The 24,067-nt window shown below is 37.7% G+C and overlaps 1 protein-coding gene across 3 annotated transcripts in view; it reads left to right on the top strand.

Moving 5' to 3' along the window:
* The first annotated feature begins 9,612 nt into the window (after nucleotides 1-9,612).
* Nucleotides 9,613-24,067, top strand: part of MINDY3 (MINDY lysine 48 deubiquitinase 3) — a 52,977-nt gene continuing 38,522 nt past the window's right edge. The window contains exons 1-5 of one of the 3 annotated variants that reach the window (XM_027695624.1): nucleotides 9,649-9,779; nucleotides 16,239-16,337; nucleotides 17,980-18,059; nucleotides 19,973-20,030; nucleotides 20,471-20,644. In XM_027695624.1, the coding sequence (XP_027551425.1) occupies nucleotides 9,683-9,779; nucleotides 16,239-16,337; nucleotides 17,980-18,059; nucleotides 19,973-20,030; nucleotides 20,471-20,644 (508 nt within the window). In that variant the 5' untranslated portion in view covers nucleotides 9,649-9,682. Of the gene's footprint in view, nucleotides 9,780-16,238; nucleotides 16,338-17,787; nucleotides 17,882-17,979; nucleotides 18,060-19,972; nucleotides 20,031-20,470; nucleotides 20,645-24,067 lie in introns of those variants that run through there. The other 2 variants (XM_027695625.1, XM_027695626.1) reach the window with 2 other exon arrangements.

A 24,067-nucleotide genomic window follows, 5' to 3' on the forward strand; every position in this document is an offset into this window, starting at 1 on the left:
GCCCTTCTTTGCCAGAAAGGCACACTGGTGACTGTGCAACTCACTGCCCACAAAGGACTTCGGGTCCTTTCCTACAAAGCTGCTTCCTAGCCACACAATGCTGCTCTGTCCTGTTACATGGGCATATTCCATCTCAGATGCAGAACTTTGTATTTGCCTTTGGCGATTTTCATGTGGTTCCTGACAGCCCATTTCTGGAGCCTGACAAAGTTCCTCAAACAGCAACCCTGCACTTCAGTGTACTGAACATCCTTCCCAACACATATATCTCCAAACTGGCAAGGGATGCACTTGATCCAGTCATCCAAGTTGTTACTGAGAACAAGCATGGTTGGCATCAATTTCTGGGTCAAGCCACTCATGACCAGCTCTGTACCAGTGATCACTACCCTTGGAGCTCAATGGTTCAGATAATTTTCCACCCATCTTACTGTCTATTTATCCAGTCCATGTAAACCAGTTTGGGTGTAAAAACACTAGATACAATGCTAAAAGGCCTTGCTACATTCAAGGTATACAACATTCGCTGCTCTACTTTATGGGCTTAGCCAGTCATCTCAACACAAAATAGAAGGCAGATGACCCTCCCAGACCACATAGCACAGAGGACATATAGGTAACCTAAAGAAAGTTATCACAGATGAGAAGCAGCCAGAGTACACAGGAAGGAGTTGCTCAGCAACTGTTTCCAACTGGTGTAAATTAGAAAATAAAAATCCAGAAATCTGGGAAGCCGTAATCAGTTCCTTGCTGGCCTTGCATTTTCTTCTGAAATTTTGTTGGGAAACTTCTCTGTTCCCAAGGGTTCTGCTCATTGCAAACATGATGCTCCCCCAAATTCAAAAAAAGGAGTTAGGATTTTAATTTGCTCTGACAGTGTGGCAACTTCTCATGCAAATGCAACAATAATGGAAGCTCAGAAGTGCAAGATTCCTAGGGTATACATCCTCATCACTTATTGACTGAAATGAATGTATTTCTTCACTAAAATACATAAAGCTTGTTGAAAATTTTGCCGTGCTAAGCCACAGTTCTTTTCAATGTCATATGAAAAAGGTTCCAAGGCAAAAATGTTTCTATGCTGTCATGCAATTCATCATAGGACTAACTTACATTCACATCTCCTGATGAGCTCCTGAGTTTTGTTTTCAGCTACACTGCTCCAGAATGAAGCTATCACAGAAAGAGGAGAGGAAAGCTTCACTGGGACTTCTCTGTATATATGTGATATTGCTGAAAGTATATTCACGCTAACTGCTTATGAAGATTTTTAAAACAAAAAAATTAGTGAAATATGAGAAGAGACAAATGGATTTTGAAACTCATCCATACACACTGCAAGCAATGCTAAGTTCTGTATAACACTATGCAAGGATGTACCATATGTCAAATTGCAGAACAGGCTCTGATGCTACCAGTTTCATACAAGTTAATAACAAGCATTTAAACTTCAACCATTTCTAGTGACTCAAGTGACAAGATGTTCGAATATCTGACTGTCTCCTCTGTTTTCTACAGCCAGCCACCTTAAGATGAAAATTGCCATAATATTTAAGATTTATCTGCTGATTATTTTTTTGTACCAGCAGTGTTAGCAGCAGTCCCAATGTTGTGCTGAATGAGTTTTCTTTTTAGCCTTGATTTTTAGGAGTTCATATATTTTTTCTAAGCATATGTAATACCTAAAGCTACTTAGTATCTTTCAAAGAAGAAGGAGGGAAGCAAGAAGAGAAAAAAAAACAAACCTCAAACCAAACCCTAAAACGGTTTACATGTTCAAGAATAAAAGCTGTCAGTAAAAATGCCAACAGTTTGTAAAACAGACACAAGTCATGGTTGTTGTGGGAAACTGTAAATTTGAATCCTTCCCTTTGTGTGTTCCAAAGCAGATGTTCAGCTGCTATAAATCAGCAAAACTCCCTGACCCTTAATTTCTTAACCACAGGAATGCACCAAGGGGTTTTTTTTCACTGAATTTAGTTAGACTAAGTAGCAGTATTCTAGCTATTCTAAGAACTACAACACCCTCTATTGGGCAAAGAATTTTCATTCAAATACGGTAAACCAGTTAATTTCAATGATCTGAAGCAACCACTGGTTGCATTCTTCCAAAGGCTGAGCTTGAGTGCATGATGCACTCATATACAGCTGATACAAATGAGCTATATATAAATACAATGAAGTATAAAATCCTATTATTTATTTTGGTGTGATGACAACATTCCATAGAGAGGAAGTAGGAATTCATCTTCTCATGAAAGAAAAGACCCACCTCAACTTAATTCTGAGGTTACTCATGACATCCTTTTCCCTGAGGTTTCCCATCTGATGGGTGCTTTTCTCAGTACTGCCCAGCATCTCCTCTGAAAAAATAATTGTTCCCAACATGGTTGCTTCCTTTGAATTTGATCCTTGCATTCTTACTTATGTGTTCTTAAAATGTCACAAGTATGTGATACTTTTGCAGATTGCATTGCAGACACAAATGTGTCACAGGCCCAAGGAACTCACAGACTTGCAGAAAAGGTATCAGTATGAAAGTAGATATGATTTTCAGCTACCTCTGCGAAAAGAGGCTGAGAGACAAAATGTCATACAGGAAGAAATAGAATGTTGCAAGAATAAAAAAAGCAGTAACATTTAGATTAATGTTTAGGAGACCAAAAAATGGTTAAGGACAGAAAATTATAAAAAGGCAAGTATCATTAAACATAAGTATTGTGGATGTAAAGGAGATGAGAACCAGTGTGTTAGGCTTTTAGAAAAGAGGAGTTTGAAATAGAAAACTTGTAAGAGTAAGAAAAAGAATTTAGGGAGCAAGACACTTAAATTGTTTTGATCCTCCTTAGAGAGGGAGGTTCCTGCCCCTCTAGTACAGACCACTTTCTGAGTATCTTTGTTTTCTTCTATCAGCAATCTGAACTACCTCATCATTCTGCATTTTCCAACACATTACCTGCTTGGAAACAAAACTTCCCCACCAAAACCAACTTTTTTTCAATCTCTCCAAGATGAGAAGTAAAGCTAGTCTAAGTACTTTGATGGCACTTTCTACAGGAAACCAGTCCTTTTAGAAGATTGGAACTTTCCTGTTCAATATTGACTAAATTATGCATACTTAATTCTTTTAACATTTCAATGCAATTAATATATTTCAATTCATCTTTATTGAAATCAAACAATTCAGTCTTTTGCATCAAATAACTTTTTAGTTTGAAATGTAGTTCACATAAGTAAAATTCATTACTCTACATACCTCTTATGTTTTCTTCTGTGTATTGTCATTGCTGGGTAAACTCTGCAATTAACCAGAGGGTAATGACAGCACAGTAAGTTATTAGCCCATTCATGTTGTACTGAGCTTGTCTGAGTCACTTCTTACTAATAATGCCAGAGATATAGTATTAGCATCACTGTACTAAAACTTGACAGTCTTAATTTAATCATACTCCTAATAGTCTTAATAATTACAGGCTTTTTCTTCCTAATTACAATGCCTTTTTTTTTAATTTTTCTTAAAAAAATTTGCAGTCCATAATCCAAAGATGTTTGCTGTGAGCCACACACTGACTGACCATATAAAAATAATAGATATTTAAATTTACCTCTCTCTGTAAGATCATTTTATTTGAAAATAATAGAAAACCTCAGTATACTTTGGAAGAGAGAAGACAACTCTTGTCTTTAAAAAATGTGAAAATGCCATGGTAACTTGCAAAAAGTGAATAAATGACTGTTTCTAGAATAGTCCATCTTCTGTCATACTTTTTTTACCACACACTTATGAATCTTAAATGAAATGCAACAGTGAGTAGAATTGTTATCTTCTGATGTATTTTGTACTACGAATACAAGGGTATTTGTTCATTGGTGTTTCTGCAAATGATGGAGTTTAAGCTCCAGCAGTTTTAAACAGCTTACCTGAAACAAATCTATTGTCTATAGTATTAAGACACATATATATAACTTATATACACAAGAAATAACTCCTTTTCACCTTGCTATATGGGCTATCACAGAAAGCTGTGATTCTCCAGAAATTCCTTCCCATTCCACATGGATGTCAATCCCAAACATTCACATGCACAGGACAATCACTAGCTTGTTTAGTCTCATCAACAGATTCTGAGGGCAAATATCTACCAAGAAATTGCCCATTTTCTCTTTTCTATAATTTCAGTAGGAGTCAGTCACCTAAGAACTTTTCCAAATTCAGCACTAATTCATCATTTCAAAACAGAAAATGAGACACGAGAGCTTTCTGTTTCTTAGACTTGGACTCTAACTTCTCAGAAAATCTGGTGCTGATACACAGGTCAAAATATAATTTTTACCCTCTTCTTAAATAAGGAGGCCTAAGGAGAGACAAAAGGGACCATGCAAGTGTCAGGGCCATAGTATGTCCCTTGACAGCTGAAGAATTTAATTTTTGTTCCCCAGTTTCCCTTCCTGCTGGCAGAAAGAAACTTACTCTGCCCATTCTCTGGATTGCAGGGTCTTTTCCTTTGCCAGACAAAAAACCCTGCAGAGCTATCCCAATTCAGAATGGGGACATTAAGCAGACGAGCATGACACCATGTTCGTGTCTCTTCTACATAGTGCCTCACTGTCCAACCTAAGCAAACAACAGGGATCAGCATCTCACTTTGCCATCACTGCTACTACAATCATCTTTATCTCTTAACCAAGAACTATCTGGAAAAATCAATGTCAGCCACAGTCCAGAAGTTACCTCTGCTGCAAGGGACGGAGTAATCAGCACTTTGTAAGCTGGTGACATTCTTTATTCCCCAGACACAAATGTACACACAATGGAATTTTGAGTATGACTTTTGATATTAAAATTTCTTCTCAGAGATCACCCTGAGAGCAAATAGGTATATAACACGTCATGTTGCACTATAAACAAAGTCCAGATACATTCACATCAGTAGTAAATAGACATCCAAACAACAGGTAGACAACTAAACACTTTTATGATTTGGTTCAACAGCCTTTTCTTGTCCACTACAATGTTTCAAATTCTTAATAACATTTTTTCTCTATAGACTTGATAGTTTGATTTTTGTTTTGTTGGGGTAAGGGGACAGAGGGACAGGATGATATAATTAAAAGATAGGAGTAAACAGAAAAGGGAACTGGAGAAAACTTTAATTTTAAGAATCATGTCTACCTCCTCAGAACAATTTAGTAACACACCACCACTGTTTTTCCCTTTGGAACTGTACAGACTAAGTAGCCTTGCATTTATTAATGTTTTTCCTGCCCCTCAGGCCAGTACTTTTAAAGACAAGTAAGGCAAAGCTATTTCAGTGTAGATGAACTTTACTGAGATTTGTCTGGCAAACATATACAACGTCTATAACTTGTGCTGCTGTCTGTCAACAGTTCATAGCAGTAAACCCATAATTCTCAATTAACCCAAAAACTTTTCTCATGAAGAGACTTAACGCTTAAAATATAAATTAAGTAAACCTAAAGGGATTGCACACATACAGAGTATATGCTTATGTTCTTTACCTTCTCCTTCTGTCTACTGGAGAAGTGTTCTAAGATGTTGCATACTGCAACCAACAGAATCAAGCTAATCTGAGTGAAATTGGATTAGAGATTAGAAGGGAGACAACAGCAGCTGCTATGTTTTCCTAAAACCTCAGCCCTACCACACCAGCCTGCAGAGGAAATTAACATCATTTCACACACACACACACACACACACACAAAGTGCATAATGTTTAAAAGAAAAAACACCTTGCATGTTTTTTTAAAAGCGCACGTTAAATCACCAAACCAACCACATGGTGGCAGTCTAACATTTAAAAAAAAAAAAAAGGAAAAATGCATGTAATAGAAACTATTTGAAAAAGTAGTTAAAAATCTATGCATACTACTCAGAATATAACCAAACAATGCCGTAGAGCAGTAATTTTGAATCTTTTTTGATTTGCATACCTCTAAATATTTTAAGGAGTTAAATACCCAATATGCAGATAAATCTCATGTTTATCTTCCATGAAGGCCTGACTTTATGGTACAGTTTGTACATCCCACAGTCCACAGAAACAAGATTTAAAGACCAGTTTCATCATTCTAGAAAATACTATTTTCATGTATTTGTATGCAGATTTGCACTCTCTTTGTTCAGAGTTCTGACTCCAATCCACTTGCATTTATTTCTGAAATACAGCATAGATGTCAACCTGGTATTAGACACAAGTGAGCTTATACTTTCTCCTAATCCTTCTTTTTAGTTTCCTCCTCACTAACTGCAACTCAACTGCCTACATAAATTCACACACAAATCTTCCTGTCCAAATCTTTGGTACGCACATGCAACATATCACTAATTGATGAATGCCCAACACTTAAAACATGGACAGTGAGAGATCAAAAAGCATAACTGATGTTATCCACAGCCTTATTTGCTTGGATTTGGTGGTTCTTGCTACAGCTGACTGTACAGTTTGCCTTTTGCCATTTGTATTAGTGAGTGCTATTTTGTGGTATTTCCAAAATAATGTCCTAATGCTTTTCCTAACCAGTACACGGCAGATTGTTCCAATTGGCACGCATCCCCAAAATTGCTCCCATGTTCCTAGATTCATTACTTTTTATTTTTCTATACTGAACTCTGTGTGCTGTATGCCAGCCAAATCAAGATGGGTCAAATCACTTTATATCTTGCATCTCTCATTACTGTCTTTGCTTTTGTCAGTATTGTGACTAACTCTGAAGAAGTGTTTTCTCATATGAAGTTATATGGAGCAAATTAGCAATATTAGTTATACATCAGTTGCTGGTGAAAGCATTTTTACACAACACAAGGCATTAGATTCAACCCTGCCACTGCTACACAAAAATACTGCTACTGCACCAAAATGCGGCTATTCATCATTATAATTCAGGGTAGAAATATAGATCTAATTTTATATTGTGACTTTACAGGAGTGTTAGCTGCTAGCTCACCTGCAGGTCTGTATTCACAGATTTGCAGCTGATAAGCATTCTTCCACTCTATGATGAGAAAGTAAAACTGTTGCACTTTAATTTAGAGTGCATTAAACTGCAGGACCTCTTCTTGCTCACAGCTCTCCAGGTTGTGACTGAGCTTTTACTTACATCTGTTTCATTGTGGATACCTGTTTGCACCCATGAAATCAAAGGGCACTCTCATTCTAATTAACTTGCTTTCCACAATCATCATAGAGTCATAGAATCATTTAGGTTGGAAAAGGCCTCCAAGATCATCAAACTTGGACTGATCACCACTGTGTCAACTAGACTGTAGCACTAAGTGCCACGTTCAGTCATTTCTTGAACACCTCTAGGGATGGTGACTTCACCACCTCCCTGGGCAGTCCGTTCCAACGCTTGACAACCCTTTCCGCAAAGAAATTCTTCTTGATGTCCAACCTGAACCTTCCCTGGTGCAGCTTTAGAGTATGTCTTCTTGTTCTGTCACCATTTGCCTGGGAGAAGAGGCCGGACCCCACCTAGTTACAACCTCCTTTCAGGTCATTGTCGAGAGTGACAAGATCTCCCCTCAGTCTCCTTTTCTCCAGGCTAAACAACCCCAGCTCCTCTAGCTGCTCTTCACATGACTTACTCTCTAAACCTTTCACCAGCTTTGTTGCCTTTCTCTGGACACACACAATGTTTTTCTGGAACTGATGATTCAATGCATCAGAGATGGAAGTGGAGGAGGAGCTTTTCCAGACTTTTGGTTCCTCTGGGTGGTGCCACACAACTCCTCTGCCATACAGCAGTGGGTGTCATCCAATTGTAGGTTCAGCATCCTTGTTTTACAGTGCCTTCTCTCCATTCTCCACTTGTTTACTGAATTGTTTTTCAGATTGCACACTGAGTATCCATGACAATGCAAATTTGCTTCCTTAGAACAAGCCCAGGAACTTGAAGAGATGGGCTAAAACTTGCACTTCTTTCCTCCACCTGATAAAGCCTTCCTATCAATGGATAGTTTGAACTTTGTTGAGCTAGCTGACTTAGACTTGCACCATCACACCATTTTGATATGTACTTCTCTGGAATATTTCAAATGTATATACAACACCACACTTTAAAATAAACGTACTTTGTTATTTTCTTCTTGCTCACAGAATATTTACAATTTCAAGTCTGGTATACCCAGTATTAAACTTAAAGTACTAAAAAAAAATTTGTATTTTACTGCACTATTGATTCGATATGCACAAAAAACTAGCACCATGATGGCCTTTATTATAGCATGTAAAGACCATGATTTTGCTGTTATGATGCCTTTAATTCTAAATAAATTCCTTCCCGTTGTTTCAGAGTTCTTTCTTTATGCTAAAAATCAAAAAGTGTCCTTATAATTGCATTAGTTATGCAAGTCCGGATCCATTCTGTTAATCAATATTGAAGGAAAGTGATGACTTCTTAGAAATTATTTTTAAAAATGCTTAATTGTACACGTAATTGAAAACGTTTAAAAATCAGAAGTACAACAGCCCCACCTTCTGATGAATTTGTGGTATGACATGTCAGAAAACTTATAAACACCCTTGATATTGGCTGCTCTCATACTTAATTCAGGATGATTGCCTCAGTATGTGCTCAATCTCCATAAAAGCACTAATTGTATGATGAAAGACAAGGAACTATTGGAGAGGGTCCAGAGGAGGGCCACAAAAATGATTAAGGGGTTGAAGCACCTCTTATGAGGCAAGACTAAGGGAGCTGGACCTGTTTAGCCTAGAGAAGACTTTGAGAGGGGATCTCATTAATGCATATAAATACTTCAAGAGCATGTGAAGAGGACGGTGACAGCCTCTTTTTGGTGGTGTCCAGCAATACGACGAGGAGCAGTGGCCATAAACTGAACAAGAGGTTCTGCTTCAACTCGAGGAACAACTTCTGTACATTGAGGGTAGTAGAGTACTGGAACAGGCTGCCCAAGGAGTTTGTGGAGCCTCCCTCTCTGGAGGCACTCAAAACCCACCTGGATGCATTCCTGTCACCTGCTCTAGGTGACCCTGCCTTGGAATACATGACATGAAGATCATCACAGGGGAGATTCAGATTAGGTATTAGAAAAAAATTTTCACTGTTAGGGTCGTCAGGCATTGGAATATGTTGCCCAGGAAGGTGGTGGAGTCACCGTCCCTGGAAGTGTTTAAGAGGCGTCTGGATGTGGCGCTGAGTGATGTGGTTTAGTGGTTTAAGGGTTACAGTGGTAGTGCTGGGCTTATGGTTGGACTTGATGATAATAAAAGTCTTTTCGAGCCTTGATGACTCTAGGATTCTATGTCCAGAGATCCCTTCCAACCCTAACGATTCCGCGATTCTGTGAGGTGGGTGGGCACAACACCGCAGCTCAATTTCGGCTGCACGCCTCACGAAGAATTCCAAGTGCGGACACACAATCGTCTCACCCGGGGAACCTTCCCCTCGAAAGGCTCTTTCCTAAGAGCCCACCTTTGCCCCGGTTTTGTCAGGGGCAATGCTTAATCACAACCTCCCCTTTCGCGGCCGCCGCTCGCTCCCAGGCCCGCGGAAGCAGCGGGGGCTGCTGGGGAAGCGGAAGGGCCGCCCCGGCCCCGCCCCGCGCGCGCGGCTCCGCCCCTCCCTGCCCTGCGCAGGGGCCGCCGCAGCCGCCGGAGCCGCCGCGCCCGCCCGGCCCCGCGGCCGTCGCCGCCCCGCCATGTCCGAGGCGGGCCAGGAGCTCGTCCACCTGGTGTGGGGCAAGAAGACCGGGCCCCGCGGGCTGGCCGACACCATCTTCTGCCGCTGGGCGCAAGGTACCTGCGTGCGCCGTGCCCCGCCCGGCCCTCCCGCTGCCCCGGGGCCCGCCCGCCGGGTCACACCCGCGGCTCCCCCGCCGCCCTCGCGGGGTCCGCCCGTGGCTCCGTGTCCGTGTCCTCAGGAACGCCGTGCCCCGGGCACTGCTCGTGTTCCTGTGTCACCTCGGCGTGTGGCCCACCCCAAAAAAACGATGCGGCAGCTTCACTTGCTAAATAATTATTCTGTTTTTTCGCAGCTCGCTCGTCTTTAGCCACAAATCTCCAAGGGAACTTAAAATTGAGTAAAAAAAGGAAATACATTTCTTGGGTAATTCGTCTCATGCCGTGATTTTACATAGCTTGTGGAAACACGAGCTTAAGTTCTGCTTTGGTTTTCGTTGGTTTTTGTTTGTTTTGCTAAGAATATGTGAGTCACAAATAGACTTAGCAAAAGTGGGGGCAGGCTTGGGACAGAGGCCCACAGATTTTTTTTTCAAACGGGTTCTTTGGCCAAGGAAACAGGTGGCAAGGATGTCTTTAGGATGTGGCAAGAAATGGGACCTGGGGTATTTGTAAGGGTTTTTTTTAATATTTAAATTACACAGCCTATGCATTGTTTCTTCTTGATGGAGACTTACGGTGTTCTCTTAAAACTACAATTGCAAGGTGTAATATGGAGGCTTGCCTATAAAAATTATATGTAAGAAATCAGTCTGTGAACCTGTCCTGACTAAAAGAAGGGAATAATAGCCTTCTCTATTACTGACTGTGGGCTTTGAAGAGTTCTAGTAATGATTATGATGTTCCTGAAAAAACCACTAATTCCTGGAGAAGATTCACAAGTGATAGTGGAATTTACAGATTAAAAGAAAAAAAATTGCATTCAGGTCTCAGGGTAAAGTTGGTTGAAACAGAAGTTTCTAGGTGTTTTCTGTTCCTTGCTCTTTTTTTTGCCTTTTTTTGGGTTTTTTTTTGGTGATGAGTATTGTCATCTACACAGTTTCAGTAGATGCATGTGTGGTGTTGATTTGGGAGCTGCACAGCTACTCCTCATCACAGGACACTGTATTACCAAACTCATATTTTTTTCCCTAGGTTTATCTGTGTTCAGATAATTCAGTGATAATATCTGGGGGGAAAATGCCAAATTTCTTCCAAGATCTAGAATTTAAGCAGGCATAGTAAAGCCATTACTTTTCATAATGAACTGATTATTGAAATATAATTACTTTCTGAAATATCTCTTTTAGGTTTTAGTAATGTTGCTGTTTCAGTACAAGGTTTGTGCAAAGTCAGAAAAGAAGAATTGGTATTAAAAAGCTTAATTATTTATTTAACTGGTAATGTTGGATTGCCACAATTGATGTTTTGAAGATAATTTGTATGAAAAGTTTTAGCAGTTTCAAAATTTATTGAAAGGTGTGTTATAATCCCCCACACTTGTGATCCAGTGAAGGATTAATGGAAATGGTCTCTGGTGTTCTTAGTGGCTTCTGCAATGGAGCTGTTACTTCCTATCTGTCTTTAGAGAAAGTCCTGTGACTATACTGTGTAGTGTATCTGTTACCTTCTCTATATCCTCCTTAGGATATAGAAAATAATAAATTTTGTGTAGCAAAACCCAATAACAATGAGTGCGGCGTTTGGAGGTCTTGTACTGAGAGTCAGAACAGTCAGTTTGAGTCACTTGTGTAGCAGCATAATACTTTTACCCAACTTTCTGTTTCTATGCAGTTGAAAAAGTTCTGTAGCATTTACTTACTGCAAAGCAGTCATGTCAACAGTGACTCATGAAGATTTAATAGATGAAAACCACGAATAAAAATATCAAGCTGTATTATTTACAAAGACTTCAAAGTTTAAAAGATAGGCCCTCGTTTTCACATAATATGTGCAGAAAGCATCAAACAACTAGTTTGGTGTTGGGGTTTTTTTGTGTCTGTTTTTATTTTTTTCAAATGTAGTGTAATTATTTCAGATACTTGGTAGGTGTTGTCTGATCCTTTCTCAAACTCTTTGGAAATTGGGAACTGTGATTTTAATTTGGAAAGAAAAGTAGAGAGTAGGGAGGGTGTTGAGGAATATAAGGCTCAAACCAGTGAGTTTCTCAGTGAAGACAGCAGTGTTCCAGGAATCCCCCTCGTGCATCAAACTCCATGACCTCATTTGGTCAGGACTGAAGATGGTCTGATCTGCAGGCAGTTAAACAGAACTGACCCAACTCATGTGCATGTGCTGTTGGAAGTTAGCAACAGTAATTCCCTCAGTTTGCTGCATTGACAACTTTAGGTATATTGTTTTTATTCCTGACTTAACAAAGGCATGGCTGCAAATTTGCTGTTGCACTTGTTGTGAGGTTTTTTGTGGGGGGTTTCTTTATAGAATTTTTTTTCTTTATGATTGCAGCAGAATTTGCAGTTTGAACCTTGTGGAGTCTGTTTACCAGAATCCTCAAAGCAGACACAGGAATGTAGTGCAAAGCTTCAGTCTGCTCTTGGGTGCTTCCTGGCATAGATACGAAGGAAGGAGTTAGTAGGAGCACTGAACCCTAAAGAAATATACCCATGTTAGGATCTTCATTGATCCAAGAAACAAATTCCATTCATAAAGCTGCTCTTCAGATAAGCCCCAAGGCATCACGACTCTATAATATGAATGTCTGGCAGGTTTGAGCACAGTATCCTTTCAGAATTGCATAAGCTGTGTCTCACTGGCCTTTGGAAAGAAAAGTATGGGACAGTCTTTTTAAAACAACCATTTATCTGCAAAAGCATGGTGTGAAGGTTTTAATAGTACAGTTTGTGTATATATGGGTGATGTACAATGTAAAAATGTCCATTTTATCTGGATGCTCTTCCAGTTTCCAGGTTGAAAGCTGGGTGAGTGGGCTGAAACTTTCCTTTTCTTCTCTTGCCTTCTTTCCAGGCTTCCTTTTTTCTCTCCCATTCTTTCCAGGTTTCCTTTTTTTTACATGCCTGGAACTCTTCTTTCTGACCAAACATCACCAGATGGGCTTTTATGACATGGGTAGTTTAGAAGCTGCATCCTGTAATGTTTTTAAGTCATTTGACTTGTAATATTGTTAGACTATGATCACGGTAGTGCTACTAGGAAATAATATTTTTACCAGACAAGCAGATACATTTTGAGCAAAAAGAATACACTTGCTGTTCTTCAAAGTCTTAAGTAGAAGTAGCAATTTGAAAGTGCTCCTCTGAGTTTAATTTAGTAATGTTTAATTCATTTGGTTGTTGGTATCTATGTAATTTTCTTAATGTTTTGATGACTGTCATTTGTGGAATATTTGTATTTGTGTGCTTTCCATCTCTTCAAGTTCCGTATTACTCAGTGCAATCAGTTAATCACAAAGAGGAAAAAAGCATTTTTCATTTAATATTCACTGTTAGGGTATAGACAAGTGTGGATTGTGCAGACAGCTGGAGGAAGTGATTACACCTGTTGGCCCAGCTTTGCCTACTTGCTGCTGCTTGTTTGCCATAAGTATTTCCTCTTCAGATCTCTTGGTGGAACTGCTTTTGAAGCCTGTGCTTTACTGATGCTGGTCACACTTAGCAAAGGAAGCCTTTGTGAGTGGTCTTCAAGTCATGGTTTGTGAACAGCTTTTAAGGCATCTGTCTAAATTAGGTAAGAAGTTAGATGCCAAACCTGCTTCCAGGAATTTGCACATCATGGGGAAAAATACTGAGGTCTTCAAGCACAAAAGTACTGATGATTACTGACTTTGAGCTTCTGTTTAAATAGAAGTAGGTAGTACTTGACAGTAGGAGGCAGAATGTTCCGGTAACACAGACTGCACTATTAGTAAATGTGAGACAACAGTAGTTTGTGGAAAAACAGCAGGGGCAAGCTACCTAACAGCCTTCTCCAGGGAAGTTTTTGTTTTCAGTTTTATACTTGTAGGCTTTTTTCTTCTTTCCTTCCTTGGAGTGAGGTATTGGTTTTGGGATAGTGATACTGTCTTTACAGAAAAAATAACCACATCTTGCTGTTTTAGACAGATTGTCCAATCCCTTTCTGTTATATATGACATTTAAATGTTTATTTCATACTTCCATAATGCAGAGTTGTCTTGATAAATTCATTCCGAAGAATGCAAACCTCATGTGAAGCTTGCTGAATGAAAAGTTAGGCTTTAGAGTGGAAATATGGGGGTTTTTTAGGGATTGTGTCATGTGTAACAGCCCTTTCAGCACTGTTAAACTGGAAGGAGAATAGGAGATAACATTCACTGTGAAAAAAATGAGATGTGAACATGTAAGTTAAGTTGCTAAGAAGGTTGTATTTTCTGGCTAGTGGGCATGGTGGCCAATGTAGTTGGAATATACATAGAGCAGTAAGAATTTGAAATGCCCTGTAATACAATTATCTGAATAATTAGTGAACCTGAAACTCTCTTCTGCTGCCAGGGCCCAAAAAGGAGTAGCTGGAAGCTATTGTCCTTACTTTAAGAAAGGATATGGTGCTGGTGAGTCCATTCCTTACTCTGGATAAGGCTGACAGCCTTAAAGAAAATGAAAGACCTAGATGAGTGCTCACATAGAAGGCTCTTACCAGGATACAGATTCAGAAGTTTTCAGAAGTATCTGAATTCTGTAGTATCAGTATTCTGTAGCTGTTTTGGTTTGTGGTTGGTTTTTTTTCAAAGGTGTTAACAAAGGAAGACACATTGAAATCTTACCTTGTTTTCTGGCACCTTGTTACCCAGTTGAGTAGTAGCTTACTAGGTGATTTGGATATTTTCCTCAAACCCTTCCAAGGCTTCCTGGCTCTTTATCCATAACCCATAAAGTGGATTTTTGTTGTAGTATTACTCTAGTAAGTGCTCCTTTCTTTTTGTGTGTGGGAAGAAGTTGTTTGGTTTGTTGAGGGTTTTTTTTCCTACAGAAAATTTCAGAAGTTTTATTTTACTGTAAAGACACACTTGGAACACCAAAGCCATAAGCAAAATGTCTCTATGATTCTCCACCCAGCTCTGAAAAAAGGGTGAAACATTAAGATATGTTGTAAACTTCATGCTTGGGTAATAATGGGTTATTCTAGTGTTTCTGTCAGGCAGTTCTTGTATCCCAAAAGAGAGAAAAAATTAGAGTTCCATGGTGAGAGGCCAGCTCAGCAGAGAACAGGACAAAAAATTAATAGCACAACATCTTCGTAGCTAGATTGGATCAGAGAGAGAGCAGGGGTTTTTCTAATGTGGTTGGTGTTGCATGCTCTGTGCTATTCCCTTGTCTTTTATTTAGTTAGAGTTGGTTCTTGCACAGAGTGAAAATACTGAATATACACAGCATCCTCTATGAAATGTGTTATTAATGTCTAAGGTGTCTCGGGAGGAAAAAATAATTTTAGAAATAGGCTAATAATAAAAAGATGCAGAAAAGTGGTGGAGTAGTCATAATAGAAGAATGAATGGTTTTTGTAGTGCTTTGGACCATGATGTGGCGTATTAGATGAAGGACAAGAGTAGGTAACTAAGTCGTAGGTTAATTTTGGCAAACTGTACATAAAAGAGCTGAGAATTAGGTGTGAGAAAGAAACATAGGCCTTGGTAAATGCTATATTTGGGGGAAATAAGGAGAATAAATCTTTTTGTGATGTAAAGATATAAAGACAGATTTGGGAATGTCATAGCTCAAAATGTTGGACAATGCGCTGATTACTAACATGAATCTAGATCTACTCCCTCCCCCTTCTGCCCCAAATGCAGTAGAGCAGTAGTGATGTTGAAAATTTGTGTCAGTGGAGCATTTAATAATGTTATAAATGACACAGAAGATGAATGGTAATGGTACTATTTATGTTTTTACAGGTAAATGATGATAATTGCACTTATGGATAAAAGGCAGACAAATTAATTAAAGAATATTATTTTGACTGCATTACATCTCTTTTCTTCATGAAATTTTATCTTGAGTGAAAAGAGCTGTAAGATAGATATGACTGGTTAAGAGTGAGAGTAAGTAGAAATTAATCTGGATCAGAGATGTTCATCTTAGTTGGTAGCTTAAAGAGTGGCCAGGCTATTCTTACAAATCATAAGGAAGAATGTGGAATTGATGAATATTTACAGAGATTGCCCAAGATGTGACTGTTGTGGAGGGTTAAAAAGGTAAGTAGGTGTCATTGCAGGCTGAGGTAGACTTGAATCCAACTGGACTTCAGACTGCTGGTTTCTGAAATTTTATCTGAGCTGACTTCATATTTTGTAGAACTTTTTTAAAAGAGAGCATGACCATACTGTCTGAAGCCTACTTTTCTTTAAGCTTCTTAAAACTTCTAGAACCTTTATGTTTATTAAGCATTAAACAGCATTTAAGTAAATAGAAATAAAGTGTTTCTTCAAGTATTATTTTTTCTGTGGTTGTATTCTATCAAATTCTATGTAGTATCAGCTTTGCCTTGTCTGTCTCAAATTTGTATTCATTCTGGTGGATCATGCTCAATGTTCTTTATTTTTAGGAAGCAATTTTGAAAAAGAGGGCAGGGTTAAACTGAGAAAGTTCATGATTTCTGTAAGAAGCCTGAAGAATGTGAAGATTTCTAAAGTGTGGTTTAATGATACCACATCCAAGTATGTTGTTTTTCTGCAGTGACTGAATCATTAAAACAACTAAAAAAGTCTTATTGTTGCAGTGTGTTTAGATGGCATGCAGTAATGCTTCAAAGTAGAGGAGGACTTACCTTTTAGTATGCTAAGCCTGCACAAACTAATTCAGAAAGTTTAAAGGACTGGTGATATTTCTTATTTGGGCATGTTAACGGAGGAGTGAAATGACACTACTGCAAACTTTTCTTAAGTATGAATTAATGAAGCTTTGTTGCTACATTAGGTGAAGCTAGATCTATGTATGTAGGCTTGACGTGCATCTGGGTTTTGGATATAAAATACATCTTTGTAATGCACATTTGCACATGTGGTTAAAAACAGACCTGGAGCCTTCTGTCAAATACAGGGGAAACCCCATGGCTACAATGATCCTTTTTAGAATAAAAAAATTCACATTGTTGTGAAACAACTTCCATTTCTGTGATGAAATGTGGCCTACAAAATGTGCAGTAGTTCTCTCTTGCCACTTTGGTGATGTACCTGTCATGCTGTAGTGTGGGGGGAGATGCATTTCCCCAGCTCAAATTCATATCCAGGGATTAGAGATGCTTTTCATATGGCAGCATGTAATGATACAGAATTGGGAAAAGGAGAAACTGTGGGAAACAGGCATTGAATATTTTTTCTGCTGAGACTGACACTGTCTGTGAAAAGATGCATGTGTATTTTTGCCTGCCCCCACTTGCTCGTTGGTTGCTGACTACAGTTGCATGGTTTCCAGATTACATTGAACTAGAGTCACTTTGGCACAATCTTCTCAGCACTTACAAGAATAATGCAAAATATCACTCACTGTAAGTGTCCATGTATCAGCTTCATCAAGTTAATTGTCCATGTATGTGCATTTATCCATGATAAATGAAAGCAATGAATCACCATATCTTAAAGACAAGTTTAAGGGCAAGATGGTAACAGAACAATTTTGCTTTAATTCCTATGGCATTTGCTTTATTATGTGACTGTAAGATAATTCTGAAATACAAATACATTAAAGATAGAGAGGGAAAATAGGTGATGTTACCTCTCAATAAAACTAGTGTATCTTCTGTGAAAGAGTACCATTAAGGGGCTTGATTCAGTGGTTACAAGAAAATATTTGTTATATATTTCAGTCTTAATAAGACACACTGATAGGCCAAAAATGAGATCAGTGGGAGGCGTAGTGTGCCCTTCATAGGGAATAGAAATGTATTATGCATGTTCAGTGAGGGTTCAAAGATGTATTTTTTTTACAGATGTGAAACAAAATATTATCACAAACAGATTTTAATGTATTGATAAAAAGTACACTATCATAAAATTAAACCCATGATTTAAATAGAAATTCTTTTGTTTAAAACCCTAGCTGTTGGTGCTTGGTGGTTATGATTTAATCACTGAGATAAATAATTAATTTCTGTCCTTTTCACCTGACTCATGACTTTTTTTTCTTCAGATAGTTTAACCATATTCTGTTGCATTATCAGGGAAACAAAAACTTACGTCATCTTTAAAGGTGAATAAATCAGGTGTCATTTCTGTTAGGGAAGGAATATACATACACGTGTTCTTATTTACATATTTCACTAAATATAATCTTTTTTCATTTGGCAGGATTTGTCTTTAGTGACTCTGAGTCAACTGCATTAGAACAATTTGAAGGTGGCCCTTGTGCAGTGATAGCACCTGTACAGGTAAGATACCTTTATTATAGGAATGGTTTAAAATTAGACCAGAATTTATTCTTTATATATTTGAAATTAAAATAAATATGAAAAAATGAGGGTTAACTGTATTTTGATTTGATAACTGAAATGTGGAGGAAACAAAGAACTCTGTAAAAAGGCAGAGATGGACATGGGCTGATTTTGAGCCATAATTTTGCAGAAGGACATTTGTTTGAGGAAGTGGAGCAGGTTGATCCAAGCAAAAGTAACTTCAAAGTGGGGAATGCAGAATACAGAGGAGAAGGAAAAGATCAGATATAAAAGTAATCCTCATCCCTTCTCATCTCTTGAACTCCCTGCCTTGAAGGGAAGTATCAGTGTCACAATGACTGCTTTAGCAAACTGTATTAGAAATACTTGAAGTAGTTGATTTTCAAACCTAACAAGGTTTGCTGTGTAATAAAAGGGGAAATGTTATACTTTCAAAGCCCTAGCAGAATAATTGACCTATAGAGCAGTTTGTCTAACTGTGACTGCTCTTTATTCTCCCAGGAGCACCCTGCAGAGACAGGCAGGTATTGAGTCATGGGCCAGATTACTTTTTCTGGTAACTTACTCTTGACTTCTCTTAAAGACAATTCAAATTCTGCAGGTATGTCTCAGTCTGATTGGAGGCCTTGTCCAATGATAGGGGACATATTGAAGTAATGTAGCAGAGTGAATCTGATCCTGAACTGGAAGTATCTGGGTCAGACAACTGACGCTGTGGAATTGTTTGCACCTCTGGTGTGTATAATGCGATTTGTCATATAACCTCTGTTATGGCTACTTCAAGACACTCTAAACACTGGTCCCACCAAAAAACTTGTACTACAGGAAGGAGCACTGCTTGTTTAAGTGGCAAACAATCAATTAAAAAAATTATTTTATGAATTACACTCCATAGTATGGCTCTGTCTAGTTCTGTGGTCTTAAAACCAGATGCAGAGTGTCTGGTCTCTGATGTTAGACTTAAAAGTCTTTTATTTGTGGGGAGTGGAGAGAGTAAAGAATAGGACCAGTCAGCTCCTTGAAGACAATGCCGAGTCTTTACCATATCAAATGTTCTTATAGACAGTGTTTTTTTCAGATTTATGTATAGTTCAACTTCCTTGAAATCAAGTGATTAAAGCATGATTAAAAGTGAACTGAGTTCCAGCTAGGGAAGGAGGAAAGGATCAAACAGATCTTGCAGTGCCTGCTGCTGCTGTGAATTACTAAAAAGGTGTGCAAAAGATCTTTGATGGGAAAACGGTGAGTGTGTCAGGAAAGAAGTGAAAGTTGAACCAGCTGTTTTTGAGGTACTGTGAATACTGAAATGGCATCTAATAAAGTAATTAGAAAGACTAAGACTCTGCTTCCCAAAGTTTGTTCTTTCATTATTCCTTCTCTATAACTTAGAGCATATCTTTTTTTTAATCGCAGCATTAGTGTTGATGGAAAAACAAAGCAGGGATATGGAGATGCATAGGTTTTCTTTATCCTGATCAGCAAGTTATGACTCGCAATGGTTTAAAAGAGGTGGGATTGTTAACTACTAAAGGGTTTTGTCTGAGTAACTAGGGATGTCTTGTACTACTGGTCAGTTGTACTGAAATACATCTGTGTCTCCATTACTGCAGTCCTGCGAGTGTGGAGGTGTTTGTGTCAATATGCATTCTGTGCATTGGAGGTGTACTGAAGGTTCAAACTCAACAGTGTTGAATGTTATGAGGCCACATTTGTAGCTGGTTTGATTGGGAAAAGTCAATAAACAGTGCAGGCTCATGGTCTCATACTGAACGATGAGTGGCTTGAAACCCTTCTAATAACATGCAAAAATGCTTTGGTGTAGAGTTTGTGACATAATGTAAAAGTTGGTGTTTTGTATTTTAATATTATTTTATTCTTTGATAACAAAGGCATTCCTTTTGAAGAGGCTTTTTACCAGTGAAAAGTCTACTTGGAGAGACTGTTCAGGTACTGAGACCTCTTTCCTCCCCCCTTTATTTTTTCATTTTATTTATTTGTAAAGTATGTCTTAGTACAAAGAATTTAAAATATTCGACACTTTCTTTTTGTTTAAGTGTGCTCCCATGTCATATGTATAGTAAATGCTTCTAAATTCCCATTTGTGAGCTCTGTGCTTGTTCATAATACTTCTGCATTTTATAAATATTAAATTGAAATCTATTATTAAAAAAGAGAATGGATTAGAAATCATATAAAACCACATTTTTCTAAAGACAACTTTTTAATTCTTTGGTCCAGTATGGTCAAAGAGCAGTTAACATTATTGCTTTTATCTTGTTATTAAACTCCATTATTTAGGTAGCATTAATGTATGAAAAAGATACTAGAATCTTATATACGACACTGGTTATCAGCAATTGAACTCAAGTAGGTTTCTGATCTTTCAGAAGAGGAGCAGAAGAACCTTCTCTGTCATACATTATGTGATATTTTGGAAATGGCTTGCTCTGATAATTCTGAGTCATACTGTCTGGCAACATGGATAAGAGGAAAAACAACTGAAGAAACTGCTAGTATTTCTGAAAGTCCTGCAGAATCTAGTCGTCAAGAGGAACAACCTTGTAAGATGTATTTCTATACTCAATTACCCGTCACTTAGTGAATTATTACATAGTTTTTGAGAGACCACTGCTTTTCATTAATTCACAGATGGGGTTTTTGCCTTTGTAATTCCGTTAGCGACAGACAGATTTTTTCTCTTGTAATTAGAGACATTGATCCTTTTTTATTGAGAGCAATGTGGTATCCATCACTGAAGTTCTAACATACATGTTTCTTTTGAATTTCAGCAATTTCCATAATCTTTTCAATTTTGTTTTGTAGTTTTTTGGCACCTGATGTATTTTTCATTTTGAAACATCCGTGCTTCCTAACACAGGAATAACACTTTAACTTGTCACTTGTTGCTTTATTTCAGAGGAGCTTTTGTAGGAAATTCTGCAGTGCTTTATCTGTTCTAAAATATTTTGGATCCCCTGTTATGGAGAAGTAGCCTTTTTCCATTTGTTTGGTCCTGTGCAGTACCAAACTGCTTAATTCACCTAGTAGATTTTCAGAATTTTTCTGTAGGTTAGAATTTTTCACTTGCCTGCTTTTTGCAAACGTCTTGATTCCTTCATTAGTTACTGGCGTTAAGGATATAGGGAACATCATCTGTTGCACTAAGATACAACATCCAGTCATATCTAACTGCTGCAGAGCCAGTGACATGGAAAGTTTGTCTGTGCACATATGATCAGAGAGACATGTATTTATTAACCTTTTAATGGGAGAGATCTAATGTGTTAAAAGATAAGCTTCTTTTTCTTTTAGTTTTTGTCCCCAATGTGTCCCTTAAGAAGTATGAAAAACTCTTCACATGAGACCATGCCTATAGAGGTGCCATCTTTTGATGGAAGGAATATGTTATTCAGCAGTTTGTGGCATAACTACAAAGTAAGAATTGTACAAATAGATTTATACGTGTGCAGCTAGCTATAGCAATTAGTAGTGCTGGAGCTCTTTATGTTACAAGTCGTCTTCATCTGCTTCTAGCAAATGCTCCATGTGCTTTAGAAGGCCCAAACAATAAGAATAAAAATCTTACTTAATTGAAAAAACAGAATATCAGCACTTAAGTGTTCCAAACTGAGCATTTTTTTAAGTAAGAAAAAGTATTATACAGAAAATTGTATCTGCAACTCTTCTGTAAAAAAGAAGAATCTTCCTTTGCAAGATAAGGCAGTTGTAACTCTCAAATTCCTAATTTCTGTGGTTTTTCCGATTGTGTCTGAAACTCTTGCTGATATTATGAAGTTTCCTTTGAAGAGAAAGTGAAGCAGAGCCTAGTTGTCTATAGGTTCTTACTGTCGTGCTTTTTAATGTGTTGCCTTATTCCTAAAGATGTTTAACTGTAGAAAATGTTCAACAGAAAGTCTTTTTAAATACACACTCCGTTAGAACTGTCAACACTGACACTTGTGAACTAATCCATTCTATTGCATAACTACTTTTTTCATGCTTCTGTACAAGTCTTCAAGTTCTGCCTGACTTGTCTTTAATATCATGGAATGTGCTTAGGAGGAGCAGGATGCATTTACCACTAACAGTGTGCTTGTGTCATGGACAACATTAATCTCTTTCATTGTTCCTATTCTACATTCCTTGCTAGACACTGAATATCCCTCTTGTATGTACTCTATAGTTCAAACTGTATTTTTTCTATACGTATAATGCAATACACTTACTGATTTAAGACACATTTGTTAGGTTTGGGCTTTTTTTCTCCTCTTCTGTCCTGCTATTTAACTGTAAACCAGCTTCTTAACCTGGTTAGGCGTGGGACGAAGATGTGGAGGAGAAGATATTGTTACTAATGCAGAGTTGTGTAACTACTAGTGCAAAAGAATAAATTTATTTCTTGCTTGGCTACTGTTCTCAATAAAAATAGAAACTGGCATTGTCATAGTTGGTAGGACTTAAGAGATGAGTTGGGGGGTAGGGAGTATTACAGATACAGTTCCATATGGCAGGCTACTGCTATTTGGGAATTAATTATGGGGATATATTTATAATAAACCCATGAAATATGGTTAGACACAGCATGATAAAGTATAATTTTAAAGAGTTTCTATACAGATGAATTTCTCATACATCTCATGTTCTCTTGCTGTTAGTTCTTTTTCTTTCCACTAAGTATTGTCTCTATTTAGCATTGTTTGGGTTATGTATAGCTACACTTCTCTTTAGAATTTCTACTTCTTTCCCTTTATTTCAAATAGTAATTCTTTTACCATTTCACTCTGTTCTTTAGTAACAGAATGAAACTGCCTGTCATCCTGCTGTGTGAACAAAAGGCGGATTCGAGCACACTTACTGAATGCAATAGCATTTTTCATCTGCTTTTGTGGTGTATAGCAGTGACTTGTTGGCCATGTGTTGACTTTAGTAGTGCAAGTTCCCAGGTTCAAAATTGCTTTATATGATGTAGTCCCTCTAACTTTCTGCTTACAAAAACATATGTTCTTGAAGCAGGTTTAGTTTCTGCAGCATTTTCTGCAATCTGGATTCATTGTTTCATGTTTTTTAAAAATGTCTTAAAAATACATTTTTTTAAGTCTAGTTTTGCTGTTGGTAACCAAATTTTATCAATTCCTTGTAGTTTTTCAACAGATAAAAACTAACACTCTTAAGACTGCTGCTGCCATATTTCTGAAGTAGAAAATTAAAGTATTCTATTGCTGGAGAATCAGTTTTATTTGCACGTAGGCAAATCAAATACCTCTTTCAAAATACAATTGGAATGGGCATAAAAAGCCCTTTCTGGAATCTTGTGGTAATATTTGATCAGTAGTATTAGCCCTAATGGCTTCAGGTCTTAACTAAATTATATGCAGTCAAATTCAGTAGCTAGATGATCAGACATTGTTTAAATATTCAGCATAAAGTGGCCTCTATCAGAAAGCAGATCTGTTTGGTGTATTGTTCTACTAGCAGAAAGGTAAAGAAAAGATAAAAGAAAGGTATAAAGCCTGTGTTGAACTTGGGAAGACACTAATGCTGTATTTTTTTTCTTTCTTGGGCACAACACTTATTTGAAAGGCTGTTTATTATTAAAAGAAAATGGAATTTGTTTAAAAACAAAATGTGTGACACTGTATAGAATAATTCTACTCATTTGTAATAATGAACACTAAAGGGAAAGGAGCCTACTAAATTTTAGTAACAGAAATGTATATTTGAAGAAAAAATACAGCTTACCTACATTAATAAAATGATCCAAATAATTATGCTTGCTTTTTTAGGAAGAAATACTTCTTGTTGACCTGCAAAATTATATCTTAGTATGCATATGCTTGGTGACTTGGTAACAGCCACGTTTTGTACAAAATCAACAGCTTAGTATTTGACAAATATTTCCAAGGCTATACACTCCAGTGGCTTAGTGCTTTTAATAAATTGATTAGTCGAAATAGAAATGTTCTCACTAATTTGTATGCTGGAAT

This window comes from Neopelma chrysocephalum, unplaced genomic scaffold (assembly GCF_003984885.1).
Source record: "Neopelma chrysocephalum unplaced genomic scaffold, ASM398488v2 Primary Assembly neopelma1_102, whole genome shotgun sequence".
NCBI lineage: Eukaryota > Metazoa > Chordata > Aves > Passeriformes > Pipridae > Neopelma > Neopelma chrysocephalum.